Consider the following 27,103-nt stretch of genomic DNA (forward strand, 5'->3'; position numbering starts at 1 on the left):
ATTAAACATACAGTTGGTTTTGTCATGAAACGCACACTACCACAAATGATGTAAATTAAGACAATTTAAATACAGGAAATGGTGTGACCAACCAGCTCTTTAACGCATTTACTTTAAAATCCACATTACTTCCGATGTTTTTAAACACTATCCCAGCTTGCGGAATAAAGTGTGAAGTGGGTTTGGTCCATCGCACACTTTCTGCACTGCACTGTCGCGTCTACAGCACCAGGTGGCGCCGGCGGCGCGCTCTGGCCTCAATTCCCGCGTTTCGGAAGAACTTGGAGGAGTCCTGGGAGCGCGCACGTCCCGAAGCCCGCGCCGGTGCAGCACGGTGACCGCGCACGCTGGGCAGCCGCGGTTGGCGTTGCAGGTCGCGAGGAGCTCTGAGACGGAGGACCCATGTGGAAACTGCTCCCGGCCTCGGGAGCGGCTCCAGGTAGGCGCGAATAAGGAGGCGGCCCGGAGTTCTTCCCGGCTGTGGCTGCGGGGAGGTGGGGGTGGGGAAGCTGCGGAGCGCGCTTCCGGTCCGTCCTCCTCGCCTTCCGGCGGTCGCCCCTGACATCCCAGACGCGGGCAATGCGGGAAGCTGAGGCGTGAACCCACCGTACTTTGGGGCGGTGGATGTGCGTGCCCCAGGTTAGACCCTCTCCAGCTAGGCTGAGAACTGTGGAGCAGAACTTAAGCACTGACGGGAAACACGTAGAGGTTAGCTCAGACGCTCAGCCACGGGTGGGGACGGAAGACCCAAACCGGAGCGTGTTTGCGAAAAATCACGTGACACCACAGTTACCACTCGAAAGTTTTCAGAATTTCCCCGCATACTATCAGAACAGTGGAAAAAAGCCCTCCACCCACCTATTTTTACATAGTGAAAAGGTTATTTCCATGCTAAGTGGTTGTACCCTGATATAGACGTTATTAGTTGGTGGAAGGTAACGCGTTTTGTTCTCAGGACGCAGTTTACCAACAGTATGCAGGGAAATAGGAAGTCTGAAAGGTTATCTGTGTGGGTTGACACACTGCAAAGATAGAACACAAATTTGTGCTAGTGAGCAAGTAGGACTCAATAATTAGCCTTGAGTCTAGCTGATCTGTGGGTTTCTGTAAAATACCAGTAATTTTCTAAAGGCCTGTAACCCCAGCACTTGGAGGAAGGAGGATCCGGAGTTACAGGATCCTCACGTGAGATCCTGTCTCAAAACAGAGAAGCAGTCCGCCAAATTTAAGTTTAAATGAGGGAAAGATTCGTGAATTGCCTCTCATCTTGAGTGAGTAAAATTAAACAAGAGTTCCACACAGCCAATAATTTGTAGACAGGAACTGGAAATAACTTAGAAAAACACCTCGATTGAATTTTACTTCAGCAGTCGCCCTATTTCGGCAGTGTTAGGCATTTTCAGTGGAAGGACTCTATGTGATCTGTTGGCAGTCTGTGACTGGCTGATACTGGGCCCTCTGTTAGAAAAGTGTACTGTTAGGCTACAGTTCAGTATCACCAGGCAGCCATAACCCTTTATTACCAGAAGGTCCTAGAAACCTACAAGAAGACCATCATGACTGGTGGATCTGGACCCAGGGGGTCTGTTCAAACTACTGCACCAACCGAGGACACAATACAAGCAGTAAACATTGAGCCCCTACTCTGATCTAGCCAATGAACAAGACATTCTCCATAATTACGTAGAGAGCGGGGACTGACTCTGACATGAACTCTGGTGCCCCATATTTGACCACGTCCCCTTGGTGGGGAGGCCTGATCACACCCAGAGAAAGAATAAGCAGGCTACCAAGATGAGACTTGATTGCCTATGACCATAGAGTAGGGGAGGAGGTCTCTCTCAGTCATAGACCCAGGGGAGGGGAATAGGGTGAAAGTGGGAGGGAGGGAGAAATGGGAGGATACAGTGATGGGGGAACAGTTGAGATGTAATCTGAATAAATTAATTTTTTAAATCCACTACTTTAGGACCCCTCCCCCCAAAAGATTATAGCAAAATAAATACGCTTCTAGAATCAATGGCAGAAATGCATCTCAGATTCTGATGTACTCTAATGGATTAGTTTTCAAGCTAGTTGGTCCCCTTTGTGTACATTAGAAAATAACAGAACGTTTTCCTCCTTGAAACCCCCTGAGTTAATCTCTGGTAAACTGAGTAAGATGATGCCTTCCTTTCACCCCAGCTCTTTGAAGCTGTGGACGTTGAGTTTGAAGACAGCCTGGGTGGCATAGTGAGGGACAGGGCCTCCTCTCCTGAGTGCCACAGCTGGTGAGGGGCGGGGCCACCTCTGCACAGCCCTCAGACAACATGGCCCCAGGCAGTGGCCCAGACCAGTGACATGACCTTTAGTGATGGGGGGGGGGGCGCTGTCTTTGATACAGACCCTCACTGCTGCAGGGCCAGCATGAGCCACGTCCTCACCATGGCCCCAGGCGGCAGCACAGGCTTCTCCCATCCGTCTGTTCCTCATTGTGCACACACCATTCTACCTTCTCTTTCTATCTCTCCACACTTACTTGCTCATCTTAGTGGGACCTGGGGCCTCTTCCAAATAGTCACCACAACTTTTTTTTTTTTTAATTAATAATTTTTTCACATAATTTGAAATGCTACTATTAACAATAGAACAAAAGTCTTCCAAATGTATAGTTGCAGCTAATCTGATCTTAATTGTATTAATCTATGTTGGGTGTTTTTCCCCCTGGTCCATTGAAACATCTTTTAGTTACTATAGCTTTTGGCATATTTTGTAATCCATCAGTTACAAACTTCCTTTAAAATGATTAAATTTCAGCATCTTAGGGGCGCTTAAGGCTGTCCTTCTCTGAGGGTCTGGGTTTTAGTGTAACAGCCTGTAACCCAACACCATCCTCTGGTCTCTGAGCCTATGTTCGCACTAATGCTCATATACATAAATCAAAAATAAAATAGTTTTGATAATTGTTTTTCTTACCAGCTTTTTAAAGAGAGAGACAGAGACCGAGAGTGTGTGTGTCCTCAACCATATCGACCTGGTTGGCCTCAAATCACAGAGATCTGCCTTCTGAGTGCTGGGTTTAAAAGCATGTCCAGTTTGCTTGATTTATTTTTAAGATAGTTTCCCAGTGAAGTTTGGATATTGTAGTACCCAGATCACAAGACCCCCGAAGACGACCACCAGGACTCGATACCGATGCAACATACACACGGCCCTGTATTACGGGCTTGAGCTCAGACCACAATCCTTCCTGACACAACAGGATAGGAGAGTGGTGTAGAACTTCAAGGGCAATGGGCTTATAACGGGGGAAAACAGTAAGGGGGGTTGTGGGTCACAGGGATGGCGACCTTCCTGTGGATTGAGTGGAGGCTGAGTCTTGAGGTGAAGTTTTTTTCATCTCAGAGGAACACTGGGAGCTGATTATATCTAATCGCTCTGGTGGAGTTTCTGGGGACTGCTAGCAGGTGCAGTTTATAGCAGTACTTGGTCATTCCTGGAATGCAGGGAGGACAAGCTCTCACAGAAAATACCGACCATGGCATTAGTTACAGGACATACAGACCATGGCATTAGTTTGGTCCTTACAATATCATTTAATCAATTCCAAGATCAGGAAACTTTTTTCCAAAGTTGTGCTGTGCTTAAATATGACTAAAATAAACTGCCTGGTGTTTGACTCTAGAAGTTTAAATAGCACTGGCTAAGTCAAGCTAAACCAAGCCTTATTTTTGACTCTCCATGGAAAGCTGCACAGATCCCCACACATGGTGCACATACATACATGTAGGCAGAACATATAAAACAGATCTAGCAAAAAATTTTTAAAGTAAAACCCCATATTTTATATGTGTGTGTGTATTTGTATGTATGTATAAATATATGTATATATAAATACATATACTAGCCGGGTGTGGTGGCGCACGCCTTTAATCCCAGCACTCGGGAGGCAGAGGCAGGCGGATCGCTGTGAGTTCAAGGCCAGCCTGGTCTACAAAGTGAGTCCAGGATGGCCAAGGCTACACAGAGAAACCCTGTCTCGAAAAACCAAAATAAATAAATAAATAAATACATACATACATATAATGTCAAGTTGTTTAGCATTTAAATAGCAGAAGTATGATTTATTGGTGATACCTATTCAGTATGTCCTAGATTATGCGTATATGTATGTGTACCTTATGTTTTGTTACTTTTGCGTTCCCTTAGGAGAACCATGCAGACTTTTGGCTGGTGTAGAGTACATTGTTGGAAGAAAAAACTGCGCCATTCTGATAGAAAATGATCAGTCAATCAGTCGGAATCATGCCGTGTTAACAGCAAACTTTGCTGTAACCAATTTGGTATGCTGCTACTTTATCTTACTGTCTTGTGAGAATATTAGACAAAAACAAAACAGAACAACAACAGGAAAAAGCTACACAAAATTAGCAGTGATTCTACTCATAATTGTTTTGAAAAAGGAAGCTTCCATTTGAAAGTTTACTTTTTCTTTGGGCGATTTTGAAATTCAGAGAACGTGTTAGAAAGCATTTTGTGTTAGTCTTTTGTCACAGCGATGAAATAGCCTAAGACGAACAGCTCAAAGAGGAACATACTAATTTTCGCTCAAGATTTCCATCTGTGGTCTCCTTACTGCATGATGTTAGATCTGTGGCCCACGTCGTACGTCATGGAACTCTTAATAGAGGCTGCTTCCCTCTTGACAGCCAGGAAGCAAACGGAGAGCAGAGAGTGGAGGCCCCAGAACTCCTTCCAGGGTACACTTCCACGCTTCTGACTTCCTTCCTCTGACCTGACAGGCTGACATCTAAGCCTTTAACATATAGATCTTTGAAGCAGACTCAGATCCAAACTGTCAGGCATTTATTGAATGGTTTGTATGTATCAGTCATGTGCCAACTCTGGAAATGCAATAGTGAATTACCTTCATGACCCACAGTCTTTTGGGTTTTTTCTTTTCTTTTTTTTTTTTTTTCGAGACAGGGTTTCTCTTATAGTGCTAGCTGTTCTGGACTCACATTGTAGACCAGGCTGTACTCAAACTCACAGAGATCTGCTTGCCTCTGCCTCTCAAGTGCTGGGTATAAAGTTGTGCGCCACCACGCCCGGCTCGACCCACAGTCTTAGAGGACTTTGCAGCTGTGTAGACGCTAGCTTTTCTTATGTAACACATTTTCAGAGTAGGAATTGATATATTTTACTGGGGAGAATCAGCTGCTTATGCTGTATAGCTCCATTGAATGGTTCTGGTATATTTTATCACAGCCATGGGTGATGGAAGTGATAAAGTATTTTTTAACTATCTGCTTATATGCTCGTACTTGTGCATAGGAAAAGCTACTGTTCTGTGCATAGGGTGCCTGTATGTAAATGCTAGATATGCTCAAAGAAATTCAGGTTTTCAGTCTGATTGCTTAGGAACAGAGAAAATGTTTATTATTGAAATTTCTCTAGAAAAAGTAAAATTAAAAAAAAAAGTAAAATATTGTTACATGCAGTCACAAATGCTAGCCTTTTACCTTGTATTTTCATTGGGTTCGTTTTTAACAATATGATTTTTGATAGTGCTAAAAACATGTAGGAGAGGGTATACTTGGCTCATTAAACACAAAACAGACTGTACTGAACAAAAAAGCCTCGGAAGAAGGAATCTGAGTGGTCAGGGAAATCCACAGTCTTAGCAGTGAAATCTGAGAGGGGCAATTCTTGGTTTTAAGAAGAGAGCACCTAGGCCCCCTGCTCAGATGTAGCAGCCCAGTCTCCATAGGGGTCCCCTAGTAAGGGGAGCAGGGGCTACCTCTGCCATGGATTCTATTGCCTGCTCTTTGATCACTTCCCTCAGGCAGCATGCCTTCCGAGGCCACAGAGCAAGAGCATGCAGGCAGTCCTGATAAGACTTGATAGGCTGTTGTCTGTTGATAAGGGAGGAGGGCTCCCCCTTCCTGAGGGGGGGGCAGGAGGAGCATGAGGGAGGGAGGGTGGGACCTGGAGGAGATGAGGGAAAGTGGCTACAATTGGGATGTAAAATGAACAAATTTTTAAAAATAAATTTAAATTTAAAAAAAAAGAGAAAAAAGAAAGAAATGACTTTAGGAAAAAATGCTGGCCGGGTGCTTCTTCCCTGAGGAAGGTGGCCTAAATGGATCATCATCTACTTAGTTCCTGCTTACCCAGAAAGTTACTAATCTTGTGACATCTACCCTGTAATTACTAAGTGGCAAAAGACTTTAAGTCATTTGTTGATTTTTTTTCCAGAGTCAAACAGATGAAATTCCTACATTGACAATAAAAGATAATTCTAAGTATGGAACCTTTGTTAATGAGGAAAAAATGCAGAATGGCCTTTCCTACACTTTGAAGACAGGAGACAGAGTTACCTTTGGCGTGTTTGAAAGTAAATTCAGGTAAGAAGTTTCAAAGTTGATGTAAAATCCACATTATTTGAAATTCTAAAGGAAGGGGCTGGACAGTGAGTTAAACTGCCATAACTGAATGAGTTGCAAGTTGTAATGGTAGCTCAGTTGTTTGAGTCCTCATAGGTTACATTGTAATGTGAATTTGGGTCATTGCTTTTTCTTCATTAGGATTCAAGACTTAAGAAATGATAATTTCTTAGGAAAGTACATTGAAACTAAAATGGCTGATATTTTAAAGTCCTATAAGTTGCTGTCTTTAGAATCGCAGTCTAACTTTATGTACTTCTTTTCATTTGCAGAGTAGAATACGAGCCTTTGGTTGTTTGTTCTTCTTGTTTAGATGTCACTGGGAAAGCCGCTTTGAATCAAGCTGTGTTACAGCTTGGAGGACTTACAACAAACAACTGGGCAGAAGAATGTACTCATCTTGTCATGTCGTCGGTCAAAGTCACCATTAAAGTAGGTGGAAGTCTTTCTATCTTGAGATCAAGTTCTGTCAGCTTATTCCTAATTAGTTACTATGCACAGACTTTTACAGTCACCTACTCTGAAACTGTCAGAATGGCTGGAGATTTACGCACGACTACTCCGTGTTTGTATTTGGGCTGGAATGGCTTTTTATTATGTATTAGAGAAGCAGAACCTCACCAAATTATATTTCACATTTTGATTTGGTAATTTCTAAAATGTTTTATATTATCTTTTACCATGAAAATTTATTTAACTGCATAGATCATGTTTTTATGATCTATAAATTAAACTGTTTGCTACGTTTGAAAGCTAACATCTCACGTCTCCTCTGTTAACTTGCCTCTCCTATGCTCATATCATCTCATGATCTCACATTCTACTTACAAATCACATTCTATCTACAAAGACTTGGGGATTCTTGTAGTTTAGTATTACCTTAGTGAGTCTCAACAACCTAGATGTGTGGATGTGTGCCTTTGCCGCAGTGATTGAGGGCTTCTTAAGTTTGAATGTTTATATAGTGGTTTGTATTCTAAACCTAAGCTGTGACTGAGTACTGACTTTTATTTTAAATTATATCTCCTTTGTACATTTTGTACATTTAGGACTTTGAAAGGAGAAATAGTGTAAAACAGCATCTTTGAATTTATAACTTGTAATTCTCTTTTAAACAAGCTGTTGTATGAATATATGTATTTATAATTACATGCGATTTTTCATTTTAGACCATATGTGCACTCATTTGTGGATGTCCAATTATAAAGCCGGAATACTTTTCTGAATTTCTCAAAGCGGTTGAGTCTAAGAAACAGCCTCCAGAAATTGAAAGGTATACAATTTATATTAAACATAATAAAATATAGCATAGGTATAAGTAGGCATTCTGGGGTGTTTTGTTTGTTTTTTGAGACAGGGTGTGCAGCGAGAGTCTTGCAGCCACAGAGAGCAGGTCTCTGGTCTTAGTTACCTCATGTAAAAAATGCGGCTAAGGAAGCGGGAGAGAGAGATGGCTCAAAGGTTAAATGCACTGCACTGGCTGCTCTTCTAGAGGTCCTGAGTTCAATTCCCAGCAATCACATGGCAGCTTACAGCCATCTATAATGAGATCTAGTGCCCTCTTCTGGCGGCAGGCACACATGCAGGCAGAACTTTGTATATATAATAAGTAAAGTAAATCTTAAGAAAATATATGGCTAAGCTGGCTGCGGAGGAGCCTTGTGCTGATAGCTCCAACACTCAGCAGGGGGCGAAGGCAGAAGTATGACAGATTCACAACCAGGTGGACTGCATGGTGAAACCCTGCCTCAACAAAAAGAAAACTCACCTATCTATCAGGGGTGACTAATGCTTCCTAGCTGAGCTATTTTAAGTATTAGTGATAATGTACTGTTTAAAAACTGAACATGTTTTCTGAGATAAGCGCTTGCTGAAAAGAAATGTTTGTTGTTGTTAACTGAAAATAATCTGGCCGGTCAGTGGTGGCGCACACCTTTAATCCCAGCACTTGGGAGGCAGAGGCAGGTGGATCTCTGTGAGTTCGAGGCTAGCCTGGTCTACAAAGTGAGTCCAGGAAAGCCAAGGCTAACACAGAGAAACCTTGTCTAAAAAAACAACCCCCCGCCAAAAAAGAATAGAATAGATTTATAGTCTTGCTTTATTGCTTTTGATATTCCATCAAGTTTTAAGCAGGCATCTTAGGAAATTTATATATTGTATAGTGATACTTTGAAATAATATAAATTGTGATTAAAAAGGAAGATACTTGACCTTTTTTTTTTCATAGGTTGCATGGCAAGGCTGCTAGAAACTATAAAATGGTGTTTTTTTTTTTTGTCAATTTAATATATAGGGATTTTACTTAATGCAAAATATGTCAGTAGAATAGACTGACTGCTTATGGGGTATCTTTTTTTTTTTTTTAGTTTACATATTTTTTTTCCTTTTTTTTATTAATTTATTCTTGTTACATCTCAATGTTTATCCCATCCCTTGTATCCTCCCATTCCTCCCCGCCCCCCATTTTCCCATTATTCCCCTCCCCTATGACTGTTCCTGAGGGAGATTACCTCCCCCTGTATATTCTCATAGGGTATCAAGTCTCTTCTTGGCAACCTGCTGTCCTTCTTCTGAGTGCCACCAGGTCTCCCCCTCCAGGGGACATGGTCAAATGTGAGGCACCAGAGTACGTGAGAAAGTCATATCACACTCTCCACTCAACTGTGGAGAATATTCTGACCATTGGCTAGATCTGGGAAGGGGTTTAAAGTTTACCGCCTGTATTGTCCTTGGCTGGTGCCTTAGTTTGAGCAGGACCCCTGGGCCCAAATCTGCCTATCATATTGTTCTACTTGTAGGTTTCTAGGACCCTCTGTATACTTTTATTTTGCTATTCTCCCATTGTTCTCTCATTTAGAGTCCCAATAGGATGCCCTCCCCTCTGTCCCAGTTTCCTGGTAAGTGAAGGCTTTCACTTATGGGGTATCTTTATAGGATACTGCCTAGTGCTTGAGGAAATTTTATTTCTTGGTGCATGTATGTGTGGACAAGTGTGCCCCGGCATACAAGGGGAGGGAGGCTCTCTCCTTCCACCATGTGAGTTCCGAGATTGAACTGAGATCATCCCGCTTAGTGACCAGTCCTTACCCACTGAAGCATCCCTGCAGCCCTGTTGTCATCTTTGACACAGGGTCTCCTGTGACCCAGGTGGCCCTTAAACTCCTGTAGACAAAAGATGACTTTGAATGTGTGTTCTTCTTGCCTCCTGGTTGCTAGGACTGCAGGTGACTTTCACAGTCCTCAGTTTCTGCAGGTTTGGGAGAAAACCCTGAGCTTCTTATGTGCTAGGCAAGCACTTTATTAGTTGAACTGCGTCCTCAGCCTTGAAGGATAAATCTGCCTGCTTCTGCCTCCTGAATGCTGGCATTACAAGAGTGTACCACCACACCTGGCAAAGGCTCATGAACATAAAAATTTAAATATATTAATAGAAATGAATATAAAGCCAGGCATGGTGGTGCACACCTTTAATCCCAGCGCTTGGGAGGCAGAGGCAGGTAGATCACTGTGAGTTTGAGGCCAGCCTAGTCTACAAAGCGAGTCCAGGACAGCCAGGGATGCACACAGAGAAACACTGTCCCCCCAAAAGAGAAGAAGGAGGAGGAGGAGGAGGAGGAGGAGGAGGAGGAGGAGGAGGAGGAGGAGGAGGAGAAGAAGAAATGAAAATATAAAGGCGATAGCAAATAAACTATAGTGGTTCTTGATGTCACTACACTTCTTTTAGTTCTGAGAATCTGACTAGCTCTGAATTTAAATCAGGGGCATGTATGGTCTTATTGTGCAGCAAGTGCTGCCCTGTTTAGTGTAGTTATATCTCCGTTCTGCTGGTCACCAACAGTAAGACAGTCAGCACTGCATGTACCTCATGTGGTTTGTGATTCCTGGCTTCTGTAAGCCATTCTCAGTACTGGGATAGATGAAGTCTCTTTTTAGAAGACTTGGTGCTGTACAGGATTGTTTAATTGTACTATGCATATTCTCATAGAAAGTCCACATTGTGTCTGTCTTATTGTAAGGAAAAGAAGGCGTTCCCTTTCAGTTTGTACAGAGTGCTCATGTTGTGACATGTTGTCTCAGTTTTATTATTTCAAGCAGGTCTCTGACTGTTGGGAGAGTCTCGGTAGATCTCTGACATTCATACATAGCTTGCTGGCTATGCAAAGACTACAGAGCTCTGCCAGCCCTCTCCACAGCCATTTCTGAGTAATGTTTGCAGTGAGAATCTTGGGAGGTGAAGCAATAGCTCTTCTGAAATAAAGAGCTTGCTTGTTGATGGGTGGTTGGGACTCACAAATGCAGTGCTCCTCACCCTGGAACACAGATGATCACATGTGCCTCCTATACACACTCCAAGGAACTTGGTTAAGAAGAGATCTGCCCTAAACAACCTTTCAACTTATTTTTGCTTAAATATGGGCTTTGTTGCAATCATCTTCCTTAGCGTATTATTTGAAGAAGTACAGAGGCATTTTGCTATAATAGATGCAACAGATATCATATTTTAGGAAAAGGCATCTAGATATATTTGCTCATTTTGTCCCAGATAAAACTCTTTACCAGAAAACAAAACAAAGCCTCTCTAAATACTGGCTTTTGCTTTCTTTTTTGGGGGTTTTCTTTGCTGTCATTGTTGTTTTTGTTTTTATGACTGGATCTTGCTGTGGTGGCCTGGTTGGTCGCTCATGTCCTATAATGTTCTCTCAGTTACTTCATTTCATAATGTAGGCCAGGTTAGCCCCAAACTGGCTCTGACTCCCCGCTTCTGCCTCGTGGGGATACAGACTTGTATCTTTATGCCTGGTCAGAGAATATTGAAATTCAGCCTTTTTTGTATCAGGTGTCAGTTCTTTTGCAAGTTTAATAGTAATCATAGAGAACAGTATATAATTAGAGTATATTTTGATTATTTTTACAGTTTTTACCCACCCATTGATGAACCAGCTATTGGAAGTAAAAGTGTTGATTTGTCAGGACGACAGGAAAGAAAACAAATCTTCAAAGGGAAAACATTTGTATTTTTAAATGCAAAACAGGTAATTTTAAAGCTAGGATATATTCCTATTTTCTTAGTTGTATTTGTTTATATGTTATGTATGGGTGTCTTTTTGCATGCTTATCACATGCATGCCTGGTACTCTTGGACGTCAGTGAGGGTGTCTGATTCCTGGGACCAGAGTTACAAATGCTTGTGAGTTACTGCCGTTTGGGTTCTGGAAGCTGAACCCAGGTCCTCTGCAAGACTGTCCAGTGCTCTTAGTCACTGAGGTGCCTCCATAGCCGCTACATTAGCACTCTTATTAACAGCTCTTAGGCTTTCCATTTTGGGTTTTTATGTAGATGTGTGAAGTAAGATAAAAAGCCACTTGTGCACAGAACCTGCCCAGTGATTGTGTATCTGATTATGGTATTTCTGAATACTGCCTAATTGGCCTATTTCATTTATGTGAGCACCATAGTAGGGAGGGCAGAAAACATTCAAGTCCTAAGTGGTTTATCTTACGAAACATTTGTGGAATGTCTTTTGTGTTCCAAAATGTGAATCTCAGGAGGTTATGTTGTAGTGGCAAAACTGTGCTGGTTATCCAACCATTGGAGACCGTGTCCGGGTGTGGTGTGTGGGACGTAGACAGGGCTGCTGCACTGGGAGCTTCAAAGTGCAAGCTCAAGTAGCCCTCTGGGAGGAGGATGAGTTCTTCTGTCGTAATTGCCAGGCCAAATTTGTTCATAATGAGAATGTGCTCAAAAACTTCACTCCAGCTGTTGCTTTGCTTTTTAAATGCTTCTTCCTGTTCCAGCATAAGAAATTAAGTTCAGCGATTACTTTCGGAGGCGGGGAAGCCAGGCTGATAGCAGAAGAAAATGAAGAGGAAGAGAGTTTTTTTTCAGCTCCTGGAACTTGTGTTATCGACATAGGAATAACAAATACACAGATCACAATTACTGACTCCCAGAAGAAATGGATTCATTTGATAATGGATATGCTTCAAAGGTACAAAATTCTTCACTAGTTAAAAATGCAAGTAGATTTTACATGCCTCTCAGTTAATATAAATGTGTGTACAAAGGTTTGTCATGCCATATTCTTGAGAATTATGATTTGGAGTACTAGACCATGAAATATATGTATAATTTTTTTTTAGGTATTTTCTGCCTTTTGCTCTTTTAATAAAATTTATAGAATTTGCTGTTTTGTTTTGTTTAAGACTGAGTCACACTATGTAGCTCTGGCTGTCCTGAAATTCACTATATAGATCAAGCTGGTCTTGAACTCACAGAGATCTACATGCCTTCCCTGCCTCCCGCCCTGAGTGCTAGGATTAAAGGCATGTACCACCACATCCAGTAGTTTCTTAAATTTAATGAGTTAGTAGATTTTATGTACAATAATATATCGTAGCTAGGATTAAAACTCAAAAAGTAAAATATTTTTTAAAAGTACCAAGAACTGCAAAGTTTACCCTTCAGGGTCTGGAGGGATGGCTCAGTGGTTAAGGGCAGTGACTGCTCCTCCGGAGGACCTGGGTTCAAATCCCAGCATCCACATGGCAGATCACAACTTACTGTAGCTCCAAGATCTGATGCTTTCACATAGAGATATATGCAGGTAAAACACCAATACATATAAAATAAAGGTAAGTAAATTAAATAAAAAATTTGCCCTTCATAATTATTTGTACTTCTATATTACATATTATATATAATTCCACATGTATTTACATATATGTGTGACAGTATGGGAAGATAGGGAAATGTTAGCTGTTTTCTGGGCTCTTCTGGTTTTGTTTGTTTTGAGACAGAACTGGTCTCAAACTTGTGTAGCCAAGGATGACCTTGTACTTGTGGTCCTCTTGTCTCCACTTCCTACTAAGTGATGGGATTACAAGCTTAAACCACTGAGCTGTTTTTAGGCTACAGATCAAACCTAGGGCTTCGTGTATGATAGGCACGCACTCTGCCAACTGAGCTCATCTCGATCCCTGATTTGCAAGACTATCCTCAGAGCCAAACTGCTGCCATCTTCAGGAGTCTGACTGGGCCACTCAAAAAAAGACCATCATAGCCATTCCTCCCTTTCCTCCCTTTCTTTTTTGATGGGGTGTGTGTGGGTGAGGGGAGCAGAGACTCACTGGGTAGATAGCCCTGGATATCCTGGAACTGACTTTGTAGACCAGGCTGGCCTCAAACTCAGAAAGATCTGCCTGCCTCTGCTTCCAGCGTGCTGGGATTACAGGCGTGTGCCACTATGCCCCACTATAGCTAGGCTTTTTGAGCACTGCCCTTTCCTCATAGAAGGCCGTGTGGGAAGGATCACTGGACCCTCACCTGAGTATCTAGCCACCCCTCCCAGCCTGTTGTAGCTGACCCTGCTGGAGCTCCTTGTGGGAGGGATAGTGGATGTAGGCTGTGAAGGATAGGCTTAATTACTGAGACACATCTCTTGTAGCTCTGCAATATCATAATTACACATACAATAGAACTCCAAGTTCAGAGCACATAAAACATGCCGCATAATTTAGATTACCACAGTCATTTAAGACAGCTCTTCAATGAGTATTAAAAGGTGCTTTATAGCTTAAAATTTAAGCCATAGTTTCTGGATAGTGTTTTAAAAATTATGCTAATATTCTGGTCTGTAAAATAATTCATATTATAAAATGTAGCACATCGAGTCCCCATAGCCTCTTAAATGAAGTTCTGTGAGCCAGCCTATAACCTACAGTCCAGGGCTCTCAGGGCTGAGCTGGGGGGATCACTAGTCAGTGCAGCATGGCAAGACTGTGCCCTCTCACCTCCCCACAAAGATGTCTGAATGTATGAAGTCTGCGCTGACTTCATTTGCTGACCTGTGTATGCGTGTGGATAGAGATTATATATGGTGGTTTATGTCCCCCACCTACTTGCCGTCTATTTGGGGATTGGTGTAATCGTAGATTTGTTTATGAAGGTCTGTTTTCCTGTCTCTAGATAGAACTGGTTTTTTTTGTTTTTTTTTTTTTTTTAATTCTAAAATTATCATAGAAAGTTAGAACTGGGCAGTCTTCATCCTTTGCTCTAGCCGCTTATTTTATTGATGATGCTAGCCAAGTTCCTGGAAAATGATGGATTTTCCCCAACAGCACTGCTCTAGTGAGGAATTCAAAGCAGCTCACTGCATTTCAGGTTCTCTCCACACCATAAAATTTCAGTTTCTCTTTGGGGAGAAAAATAGATCTATGAAGCTTGATATTATATTAATTAAAGTTGTTAGTTTCACTATATTACCATATTTAAACTATTTTATTCTCACAGGCATGGCCTTAGACCTATTCCTGAAGCAGAAATTGGATTGGCTGTTATTTTTATGACTACAGAGAATTACTGTAATCCACAGGGCCAGCCTTGTACAGGTAAATAACATTAGAAGTTTTATATATGCACGTATTTGTTTGTGTGTGCTTTTCTGTTCTACTTGCAAAGTGTGACCATATACCTCTTCTCTAGTCCATCTACTTAGCCCTTCGTTCGTTCGTTCGTTCGTTTGCTCATCCAGTACACAGTTCTGCCATACACTGGGGGCAGCTCTAGTTGCTGCAGCTTCATCAGGGAGTAAAATGGATAGGACCCCTGTCCTTAGCCATCGGGGTTCGGACAGTGAACAAGCAGAGCACTCACACAGTGCAGGATTGCTGAGTACAAACAGGAAGCTGACTAGGGAAGGGTGCTGTCCCAGTCTGGTCTTCAGAGAAGGTTTCACTGAGGACATGGCATTTATGGGTGAAAACCCCTTGGAGATTATTGAATCTTTTGTTTAAAAATGAAGAGGTAGAGCTGCCACTGTAGCTCAGAGGTTGAGTGCTTGCCTAGCTCATGTAAGGTCCTGGGCTCCATCCTCATAAACTTAACTAGTTAACTAGATGAGTAGGTAAATGGATAAATAAATAAATAAATATGATTATAAAAGTTGGCAAGTAAATACACCAAGTATCCTATAGTAGAAAAAGAAGAGTTAAAAAAAATTAAACATTCATAAACCAGAAGCTTTATTTGGTAATAGTATTAAGTATTATTACTGATTCATTTTAATAGCTGTATTATATCAATGGTTCTCAGCCTTCCTAATGCTGTGACCCTTTAATACAGTTCCTCATGTTGTGGTGATCCCCAACCATAACATTATTTTACTGATACTTCATAACTGTAGTTTTGCTACTGTCATGAATCACAGTGTAAATATCTGATGTGCAGGATATCTGATATGTGACCCCTGGGAAAGGGCTGCTCAACCTCCAAAGGGGTCATGACCCACAGATTAAGAACCACCGAATTATATAACTGTAAAATGCTAATAGTAAGAGTTACTGGATATATGAGCAATCTCTGTGCTAATGGCTCAATTTTTCCATACATCTAAAACTTTCTAAAATTAAAGTTCATTGTCAGATTTTTTAGAAAGCCACCAAGTGAAGTGGTACAAGCCTGAAATTGCAGTATTCCAAGGGCAGCCGTAGAAGGAGCAGGCATTCAAAGATAGTTACATTCTGAGTTCAAGGCCAGCATGAGCTTTATGAAACCGTGTCTCCAAGGGAGGTAGGGCAGATGTCAAAGCTGAGAACATTTGAGATCTTATAACTGTCAGAGCCAAACTGATTGTGCATTTGGTTTTCTGACTGGCAGATCAGTTCTTTCTCTAGTATACGATTTTATATAGAAACCAGGCCGTGAAAGGGAATAGAAGTGTACACTGTAAACAGTTGTTGCACTCTTTGCATTCTCAGAGGTAGCCTTGATAGGGTTCTGTCTTAAATGACTTCATACCAATCAGTGACAGTCTCCTTCATTCCTCTTCTCCTCTTCTTCATATTTATGAATTTATTTGTAAACATTATCAGTGATTGTCTATATGCCTATAATCATGTTAAACACAAAGAATAAAGAATGAGCAACTCAAACCACATGATTAGAATAACAGCTAACAGTGACATAGTCCTGTGCTGGCTTCTCAGGACTTCCTATTGCTGTCCATTTGTCAGTTTGTTTTGCCTCCAAAACAGCTTGAGGTTTTTATAATTGTTTCCATCTGATATGTAATAGTTCTGACTTCTCTCTCTCTCTCTTTTGACTTGCATGATGTGTAGAATTAAAGACAACGACTCCAGGACCAAGCCTTTCCCAAGACTTGTCAGTCAATGGAAAAATAATGCCAAGTGCTCCAGTGAACATGACAGCATATGTAGCGGACACAGAATCAGAGCCAGCGGACACATGGTAAAGTGTCTTTGTTAGCGAGCTGTTGTCATTATTTTATCAATTAATAGCATATTCAAGAAAAAGTTGCTGCTGTTACCCCGTCATCTTTTAGAAGGTAAAGCATGGAAGAAGGGGATGCCAGCGAAAATGGAATCTCAGATCAGCCAATTTTCTTTCTTTTTTTTTTTTTTTTTCTGAGATTAAAATTACATCATTTCCCCCTTCCATTTTTTCCCTCCAAATCTTCTCTTACCCCCTCTTTCAAATTCATAACCTCTTTTTTCCTGTGTGTGTGTGTGTGTGTGTGTGTGTGTGTGTGTGTGTGTGTGTATTCCTAAATGCATGAATACAACTTGCTCAGTCTGTATATACTTGTATGCATGTTTTCAGGGCTGGCCGTTTAATACTGGATAACCAACAGGTGTGCTCTTCCATGGGGACGACTTCCTCCTACCTTCAGCATTCCTTTGTTGGAGGTAGTTCCTTCAGCAGGGAAGTCCTGTGGCACTGTGAGTCGTGTGTGTTATAGCTCCATAACTCTGCCCTTGCAGAATCAGAGGAGCTGTCGACATTGTATGGCTGAGGGCAGTGGCGTGGATCTGATTTGTCTACAAACAGTACTTTTACTGCCTTAGGGTAATTTTTATTATTCCTTCAAATGTATTTGAAAGAGAAAAAGAGTTTGTGGCTGATGAAGTACACTTGAAATATAGTAGCCCCTGCTTACATAATATTTTTAATTTTCCACAGTAAATCGCTGTATTGAATGGGAAGTAGCTGAAACTGTACATTTCTAAGTTTTAACATATGCTTCTGAATATCCTGATGAAATCTCTTAACCTTTCTAATGCTGCCACCCCTTAATACAGCTCCTTATGTTGTAGTGACCCCCCCACCATAAAATTATTTTTGTTGCTAATCGTAATGTAAATATGTTTTCTGATGGTCTTAGGCGACCCTGCAAAAGGGTCATTCAACCCCCAAAGGGGTCACAACCCACAGATTTTAACTCACTGTCATGTTAGCTTACTTAGATGCACATTATTCCTTTGTTCTGAGGTCTGTACTGTATATGCTACCCACCTGTTAGTCACTGCTAGCTGCTGTGGTTATTGGATTGACTTGAGTGTTTCAGTACTGTGTTCATGTAATTTCTATACAGTCACCTGATCCTATATCACAGTGCCTGAAGCATTCAGTTCTCTTCATTTTAACCACATACTAATTATTTTATGTCTTATAAGAAGGGTGGGTATAGTGCAATAAGATATCGTAGGAGATAACACATTCGCATGACTTTTATTATAGTACATTGTAAATATTAATTTTTTTAGTTACTATGTTTTATCTCTAACTTACGCTTAATTTATAAACTAATGGTATATATGTATAAGAATATATATTTATAGCTGAGCACTGTGGTGCATACCTGTAATCCCAGCACTCTGGGAGACAGGCAGACATATCTCAGAGTTGCAGGCTAGCTTGGTCTACAGGACAGATCTCCAAGTTCCTGGACAGCCAAGGCTAACACAGAGAAACCCTGTCTCATTGAGAGAGAGAGAGAGAGAGAGAGAGAGAGAGAGAGAGAGAGAGAGAGAGAGAGAGGTGTATGTAAGAAAAGAAAAGAAAGAAACATGTATGTATAGAATTTGGCACTATCATTGGTTTTAGGTCTCAAGTGCCTGATGGTCTTGGAATGTATTCCTCATGAATATGGGGATATTAGAATAAATATGTTAGTTTGTATAATTGGTACAGGGAGCTCACCGTAGATGACCACTGAGACACAGCTTATAAGCATTTGAAAGCTTTCTCCAGGCAGCTGGAACTACACTCATGTATTTGGTCCTGCATGTAGCCCTAAGCATTTAGACCAAGAGGCTTTTAAAGACAAAACCCACACCCTGTCGTCTTGCTCAGCAGCTACAGAGGGAGGTTTGCACAAGTAGGCAGTTTAAAAGAAACTAAGATAAGGTAGCTGGGGCGTCTTGGCCTTGGGTCCTGGAATAGAGATGGGTAACTTGCCATGTGATTTTTCATCAAGAAGATCAAATTCTAGTTAAACCCAAAATGGCCTCAGGAAGAATATAAGATGGAGGAACATGTGCACTGTCTTGCCCTGGACATAATGTCTGTAATTAAATATTGTTTGTAATTTCGGAGATAATGTATTAGGTCAGCTTGGATACCGAAATAATATTATATTCATCCACACATGTAGTTTTTCAATGGTTTCTCTTATTTGAAGAATTCTTGTTATTTTATGTTTGTTTGTTTTTGTTGTTCAGCAGAAAGGGTTACCCTTTTTATATTCTTTGATAGTTTCCATTTAAGTCTAATTTTCAATATTACACAAAAATGTGTTCCTATGAAGATACTTAATAACACTGTTAGGTTGTATATACTTTTTTACTATTGTGGGCAGAACTTGTAAAAGAAACAATTAATTTTTAGTAGTTGCTTGAAAGAGCTTTGTTTGGTTTTTAGTCCACTCAGTCAAATTTTGCAAAACAATGTGTGTCCTCAAAATGTTTTTCTAGTAGTGCGGAGTTCTAGAGTAGAGACTACCGTTTGATATCTGCGTAGACAGATATCAACCTTTCTGCGGTGATTTAAGTGCACTGTATGTGTGATGCTGGAATAATAGGTTATATATATGATGTGTGTGTTTGTATTATAGCACTTTTACATAAAAATAATTTAAAATGTTTGAATAAAATAAAGATTACATAGGCCTACCACCTCATATACAGTAGGACCCTGGGTTAAGGCCATAAGTGTGCTTGGCAGCTGTTCCTAGGAGAGTGCCTGAAGGTGTGTGCTACCTTGATCTCATCCTTCAGGCACTTAGATAGCAGGTGGGCTACTTTCTTGGGATGAGAAGATATGTTAACTTAAATTATCTAATTAGATGAATTAGCTATGACCTAATAATCTTATTTATCAGAAAATTTAGAGACCTTTGTTTTTAAGTAAAACTTGCTGCTAATTGTTTGCCTTTCCTTCCTTTCCCTATAGTATGTCTCTGAGTGAAAGACCAAGAGAAGCAAAGATCGCTGGGATGGAACAGAATTCTAGAAAGCTTTCTCAAGAAACCTACAACATAAAGGACGCCCACAAACCAAGCTCCAAAACGGGTAGTGCAGCATCAGATATGCTGCCTAGGGAAAAGATTCCAGACTACCAGCTTTCACCGATGAAATCCCCTGCTGCAAATAAAAATAAAGGCTGGGCTTCTGCACAGCAGCAGAGCTCCATCAAAAACTACTTCCAGCCATGTGGCAGGAAAAGGTGTGTCGTCGGTAATCCCTCAACTGTGTCTGAAGAAAAGGTTTGCCTGCTCTCTTGAAATAGAAACAGAATACTTCTATAGAAAGCTTGTAGTTCTGGTTTTTTTGTTGTTGTTGTCTCTCTCTCTCCCTTTCTCTCTCTCTCTCTTTCTCTCTTTCTCTCTCTCTCTGTGATACTTTTATGGAGGTCAGAAGACAACTTGGAGGCTTGCCTTGACTGCAGATTGTCAGTGTTTTAGTTTCAGTTTCTATCACTGCAAGAAAGCACCGTGACCAAAAAGCAAGTTGGAGAGCAAAGCGTTTATTGGGCTTACACTTCCAGATCGCAGGCCATCGTTGGAAGAAGTCAGAGCAGGAATGCAAGCTGGGCTGGAACCTGGAGGCAGGCCCTGATGCAGAGGCCATGGGGGGTGCTGGAACCTGGAGGCAGGCCCTGATGCAGAGGGCAGGGAGGGTGCTGGAACCTGGAGGCAGGCCCTGATGCAGAGGCCATGGGGGGTGCTGGAACCTGGAGACAGGCCCTGATGCAGAGGGCAGGGAGGGTGCTGCTTTGTAGGAGAGATAAACATGTTTTTGTGTTGATCCCAAGTGTGGAATTGGGAAACAGACTAGTGAGAGCAGGATGTTTATCCCCTTAAAACCACTTTGTGGGGGAGCTTGGATGTTGCCAGCTGAAAACATCCTAGTAGAGACTCTGAGAGGATATATATATATATACACCCAAAACAAGAGGGCACGGAAGAGAGAGAGGACTTGGGATTGTTTTGACTGTTCATCCCTGCACTTCTAGAGACTTCCTAGAGAGAACTACTCCAGGGAAGGCTCCAGCTGAGGTTCTGTGCCTCAGCTGCTGTTCCAGGTACCAGCAGCAACCTTGGTTCAATTGTGGGTTTGCTGAGGTCCTGCTAACTACACCAGGAGAATCGTTCCTCAGAACTGATCCCTTAAAGTTTCATTATTGTGTTCTTTAATCTCCTTTTCCGATTGTTTGGGTAAGCAGGTTGTAAGTGAGGTAAACTCTGTTAGTGTGTTCATAATAAAGTATAATTGTTAAGAAAGTTGCGCCTACACTGCTTACTGGTTTGCTTGCTTCCCATGGCTTGCTCAGCTTTTGTATAGAACCCAGGATTCACAGCCCAGGGATGACAGCGCCCACAATGGGCTGAGCCCTCTCCTTAGTCTATCACTAATTGAGAGAAGTGCCTTATAGCTAGATCTCATGGAGGCATTTCCTCATCTGAGGCTTTTTTCTGTGTGATGACTCTGTGTCAAGTTCACATACAAAACCTGTCAGCATAGTCAGGATTAGTGGCCCTTACCAGCTGAGCCACCAGGCTGGCCCAGTGGTTTTGTTTCTGAGCTCATTCCATCTTAGTTTTGTCCTCCTCTCCTTCACTAGGCTCATTATGCCGACTGCACTTTGTTTTTCTTCATCTTCCTTCTACTTTAGTTTTTGTGTTGTGTGCTGTCTGTCTGTAGGAACGATTACCCAAACCTAAGTTCCAGAATCATCTTTCTTGTAGCTTTTCTATAATAATCTTATCTTGCGAGGTAAAAAGGGTAAATTATTGTAATCGTTAATTATTTCTTCTCTGCCTCCCCGGATCTATCTCTCCACTACTGTACATTTGTGGCCAGCTGTACACTAACATCTTTGACAACCTAGAAAGTAAAGAACCAAGTGTGAGTCCTCTGGACTGCTGTAAAAATTGTGTAAACAAAAGTGTTTAGTACTTCCTGAGCAAATGATGTGCTGTTGTAGAAAGTATTGTTAGAGACATGGTCACATGGTGTTTTCAGTACTCAGTTGGTGGCACATTCTACATTTAGTCCCTTTGTCTTAGTTTCGTGCCTCCAGCTCATCAGGCAATAGTCCCAGGTAAAGGTGTAAGTGCCCATTAATCCCTTCACTGCTAAATAAGGGTGCTGCCGTCTGCCAGTGGGCCTCCTGTGTTTCATATATTTCTCTCTTCCCTCATGTTGATTTATTGGCTGATTGTACATTAGCAGAGAGGACAGGGCTCTTCCTGTGTTTTAGCCACAGGATCCTGTTAGCAGTAGGAAGCATATGGAGCATGCGCCATTCGAAAGGTGTGCATTCTATTAGTACTGTTAATAAAGTTGGGGGTAGGCTGTGAGTTAAGCAGAGTGAATATTAAGTAATGACAACTTAAGCAAAATTCTCATTCTGACTTTGTTTTCTCTTTTAAACCTAAGGGAAAGGCATGAAGAAAATGCAGAAATGTCCTCATCCAAATCATCGAGACTGGAACTGTCTTGTTCTCTTTTAGAAGAGACACAGCCTGCTGCACCCTCACTGTGGAAAAGCAAGGAGCATCTGTCTCAGAACAAGCCTGTGGACAAGGAAGCACATGCCTCATTTGAGGGTGACAGAGACATAAAACCCAGCGGGAAGAGTTCCGCCATTACAGCCTTTTCCATAGAAACTCTTAAACCAAAAAAAAGAAAAGTCGTTGACTTGGCTCTAGAAGAGGAAGCCCTGGAAGAGTTACTCAGGAGGACAAAGCCAGAGCTGGCAGTTGAGGTGAAAGTTGAAAAGCAAGAGGAAGATGTCAGCACCAGAAAAAAGCCGAGGACAGATGCAGAATGGAATCATCACCTTAATGGTGAGACAGTGCCAGAGAGCAACAGAATAATTGTAAGTAACAAGTGACTTTATGAGGCGAGGTCTCATGCACCCCCAGGCTGGTTGCCTCCTGCCTTCGTGTCCTGAGTGCTGGGATTACAGTTCAGTTTTTACATGGCTTTGTTTCTTTTCCTTAAATTCCATCCCACATTGATCCACCTGCACACAGTGAACACCGACCCACAAAAAGTGGCTGTGCTGTGAGTCACAGATGTCTTTGCTCTTTGACTTTACTTTATAGTCTTCAGTGCCTGCTTTTGTTAGACGTTTGTTCAGAGTTCCTGTTATTTGAGAAAAGACAGGACGTGAGTACTATGTATCGTGGACTCTGCTAAAATTGTCTTTTGTAAAGCAGCAAAAGCCTTTCATTTACTATTTAAGGGTTCATGATAATGGTATCAGACAGTAATATTATGTGTGTATATGGTTTTATAGCAGCTTTCTTTTATTCTTATTTTACTATTTTGAAACTTAGGACAAACTGACTTAAGCAAGGTGCAGCGAAACCTCTGGCCTGATCACCCCATCCAGGGGTGAAAGGTTCTTCGTGTAGAGATGAGAGAGAGTAACTAGAGACATTTGGGGGAGTTCAAAGCAGCCATGGCTACCTCTCTGGGGCAGAGGGTAACCTAGCAGACAGAGATATCTCTCTGGAGTACAGAGAAATTGGAGAGAGGGTGCTCAGCCATTATAAAGAGCCGGTAGCTGTAGAGTCAGAGGAGAGAAGCCTATAAACTGGGGCAGCGTGGAGTTCTAGACTGGAAGGGGAGATGTGAGCGGCCAGGAGGCTAATGTCGGGGCTCTGGTATGCTGTGTAACAGGTACAAGGTAATAGGGATCCGGAGGAGCCGGAAGGCTAGCGTGGGGCTTTGATAGGTAACTAGATGCCCTGTTTGCCTTCTACAATAGAAAGATGTAAGCGAGTGCCTCTTTCTGGCAGACAGAAATCTGTGCCACAGGCTCCTGAGGAAGGCTGCTTTTGAGCCTTTGTCTAGCTACCAGTAATGCTATATGCAGCCTGAGCTGAGCCCAGAGTTCCATTTTGAGATATCACTGCTTTGGTCAGGGTGGTGGGGGAGGTGTCCCTTTGGATCTAACAGTGACACGATATGTGAAAAATACAATGTAGAAGTTAAGAGAGAATAAGCAAGTTAGGATCTATTAAAAGAGATCATTATATTCTAGAATTAACTTGTTTTTACCAAGAGTCATTTGAAAAAGAGTTTTGTTTTTATTGTAAGGTATTAAGGACATTTTATTTTTCTAGCATTCAGGAGGCAGAGGCTGGTAGATCTGAGACCACCCTGTTCTACATAGTAAGTTCCTACCCACCCAGGGCTGCACAGTAAGACCCTGCCTCCAAAAACAAAACAACAATAAAACTCTTTTTATTTTAAAGTAATTGCTGACTCTCTTGTATATGAAAGAAATGGTCTAGAGGGTGCATGTGCCCTTCAGTTGGTTTTCCTGGTCAGTTAGACAGCTTGATACATCACTATAGGAATGGTGCAGTTAACCGGCCTTACTCCCTGTGGGATTATTCATCATTTGATTTTCTTAAACCATTTTGAATTTATCTCTGTATGTGCTTATAAAGGAAGGTGTGCCAGCAGTTTACTGATGCTCTACCATCCCAGCCAGGCATAGTATCTTCTTTCTTTCTTTCTTTCTTTCTTTCTATCTATCTATCTATCTATCTATCTGTATATTTCAGTATAGATCAACTATCAATTCAGTTTTCTGGATATGATTTTATAACTTCTTGTTGTTGTATTCACATTTTGTTGGTTATTCTCTAAGATACAATTTATATTTATTTCACAGCATGATTACTTTTAAGGTTTTTAAAAAGATTATTAATAACTCATATGAATAGTGATTTTTTTTTAATTTTTAGGAAGATGAAACAGAAAAGAAAAATGAGTTCCAGAGAGAATTACCACGGGCAACAAAAGATGAAAAAACTGTAAGAAAATTCTTACTTAATTATTACAAACATTTGACTTAAAATGATTACCATCATACAAGTTTCTGCTAATTTACATTCTTTGTTTGTTTGTTTGTTGTTTTTTGTTTTTTTTTTTTTTTTTGAGACAGGGTTTGTCTTGTAGTCCTGGCTGTCCTGGACTTTGTAGACCAGGCTGGCCTCAAACTCAGAGATCTGCCTATCTCTGCCTCCCAAGTGCTGGGATTAAAGGCATCCGACACCACGACACCACGCCTGGCTTATCTTATTAAATACTTCCTTTTGTAATTCTGGTCCATTTTAGGATTTGGCCTCTTCTGGAAATAGATTATGCTTTAGCTATGAGACAATTAAGAGTACAGAGAACCTTAGGTTTAACTCCTTTCTCTATACTGCATGGATACGCAATCTTAAACAATTCGTTTTCTTTTTTTTTTTTTTTTTTTTTTTTTGGTTTTTTGAGACGGGTTTCTCTGTGTAGCCTTGGCCATCCTGGACTCACTTTGTAGACCAGGCTGGCCTCGAACTCACAGTGATCCACCTGCCTCTGCCTCCCGAGTGCTGGGATTAAAGGCGTGTGCCACCACGCCCGGCCCAACAATTCGTTTTCTTAAGGACCAAAATTCCTTCGTTTATAAAACAACTGAAGCTTTCCAGCAGTGTTGTTGTTTATATCAAATACAGTGATGGATATGTGTTACCTGTAAATTCCAAAAGAATTAGGCCTGTTTTACTTACGTAAGATTCTGATTACATTTTATTATCAGAAGACCCTTTTTGTTTTTTGAGACAGAGCTTTTCTGTGTAGCCTAGGCTGTCCTGGAACTTGTTCTATAGACCAGGCTGGCCTTGAACTCACAGAGATCCACCTGCCTCCTGAGTGCTGGGATTAAAGGCATGTGCCACCACTGCCTGGCCAGAAAAGCCTTTTTTAGTGACTTTCCTTTTTTGTTCTATCTGTACTTATATTACATATGAATTATATAGTTCATCAATTAAAAGAGTTAATAAACTGAATGTGGCCTATGCCTTTAATCCTAGCACTAAGCAGATCTCTGTGAATTCTTAAAAAGCCTGAACTACGTAGCAAGTTTCAGGTGAGCCAGGATTACATAATGAGACCCTTTCTCGAAGGAAAAAAAAATAATTGGGGTGGTTAGGCTTGATATGTATTAGGTTGAATTAGATTAGATAAAGATTAGATTAAAAGTAAAAGAAATTGCAGATCCAGGCGGTGAATTCTAAGTCATTATAGTTATAACTAGGCTCAAATACATCCTTATTAATCAAAATGGGAACTGTTACAATCAATACATTTTTGCCAGTGAGAATTAAGTTTATTTCTGTGCCATAAAAACCCATGTTTCAAGATTTAAGGAACTCTTGAGAAGCATTTTCTGCTTGCTAATATTTTCCTGTAAAAAGGTGGCAGGATGCCTGAAGGAGTGGTAGTCAGTTAGCAAGAACATCATGGGTGAGGCAAAACTTCATAGTCCAGTGCTTTTCAACTTGAGAAGTGTTGATGGTGTGATGGAGAATGAGGAACTTTGTGTCAGTCAGTGCTGGCTGTACTCATTGCAGCTCTGGGTGTATCGTACCGCTTGGCTGCTCATACTTCTCAGATGCAATGGTTACACTAGGAATTAAAAAGTTGTCCTGGGTCAGGCCAGCAGCAGACAACCAGTGATCATGACCTTTTTAGGGTGCAAGTTTGGTTTTGCTGAGTGATCTGTTCTGGAGCTTCTCAATCCAGTGAAATAATTATCACTGATCGTCATGTACAGTATACTTTGTGCTACATACCACAGTCGGACTGAGAAGTGGCTTGTTGTATAGGATAAGAGAGAACCAAAGTCAAACTGATGTATTATTTATTATTATCATCATTATTATCTCTCATCTCTCCAAGCATCCACTTGTGAAGCCTTATCACCTTTCAGATTTGCTTCAGATGCTGAATAATACTTGGTCTGTATTGAATTCTTTGGTAACTTTTCTTGTAGTTATAAGCAGATCTTCTTCAATGAGTGTTCTCAGTTGTCCCTGCTTTCTGGTGGCTGCTACCACCCTTCTCATGTTCAAGGCTCCCCCACCGCCTTTGCTAAGCTTCTTTAATCATCACTGCATATATGTCCATCAGCAATTCCTGGGTCTCTGCTGCCTTATGAGACATTTTAAACTCAACAAACTCACTCAGATTTGTTTTTTGTCTAACATCATTTTTTATAGTATAAAATACGCAGAGAACAGAAAGTCATTAGAAAAAACATAAAGCAGGAAATATGCATTACAATTCTTAATATTCTGTAGCCACATTTGTTAAACTGTATTTCAAGATCAAACAGCAAATTTTACCAATGTAAAACTGCAGTTACTACCAATGTAATGGTGGTAAGTGACATAAGCAAAGAATCTCAGTGAACAGATTATTAGTTAATGACCAAGTGTGTTCAGAATTGGTTTCTAGATGTGTTAAAAATACAAATATAGGTCAGGTGTGGTGGCGCACACCTTTAATTCCAGCACTCGGGAGGCAGAGGCAGGT

The 27,103-nt window shown here is 41.3% G+C and overlaps 1 protein-coding gene across 1 annotated transcript in view; it reads left to right on the top strand.

Annotated features, from left to right (window-relative positions):
* Positions 1-272: 272 nt before the first annotated feature.
* The window catches only part of Nbn (nibrin), a 33,765-nt gene continuing 6,934 nt past the window's right edge, over positions 273-27,103 (top strand). The window contains exons 1-13 of the mRNA XM_051160574.1: positions 273-439; positions 4,189-4,322; positions 6,238-6,386; positions 6,698-6,857; positions 7,595-7,698; positions 11,341-11,458; positions 12,221-12,414; positions 14,715-14,812; positions 16,541-16,670; positions 19,674-19,946; positions 22,163-22,604; positions 23,740-23,742; positions 24,490-24,558. Of these exons, the coding sequence (XP_051016531.1) occupies positions 403-439; positions 4,189-4,322; positions 6,238-6,386; positions 6,698-6,857; positions 7,595-7,698; positions 11,341-11,458; positions 12,221-12,414; positions 14,715-14,812; positions 16,541-16,670; positions 19,674-19,946; positions 22,163-22,604; positions 23,740-23,742; positions 24,490-24,558 (1,911 nt within the window). The 5' untranslated portion in view covers positions 273-402. The remainder of the gene's footprint in view (positions 440-4,188; positions 4,323-6,237; positions 6,387-6,697; positions 6,858-7,594; positions 7,699-11,340; positions 11,459-12,220; positions 12,415-14,714; positions 14,813-16,540; positions 16,671-19,673; positions 19,947-22,162; positions 22,605-23,739; positions 23,743-24,489; positions 24,559-27,103) is intronic.

This window comes from Acomys russatus, chromosome 2 (assembly GCF_903995435.1).
Source record: "Acomys russatus chromosome 2, mAcoRus1.1, whole genome shotgun sequence".
In the NCBI taxonomy this organism is placed as follows: Eukaryota; Metazoa; Chordata; class Mammalia; order Rodentia; family Muridae; genus Acomys; species Acomys russatus.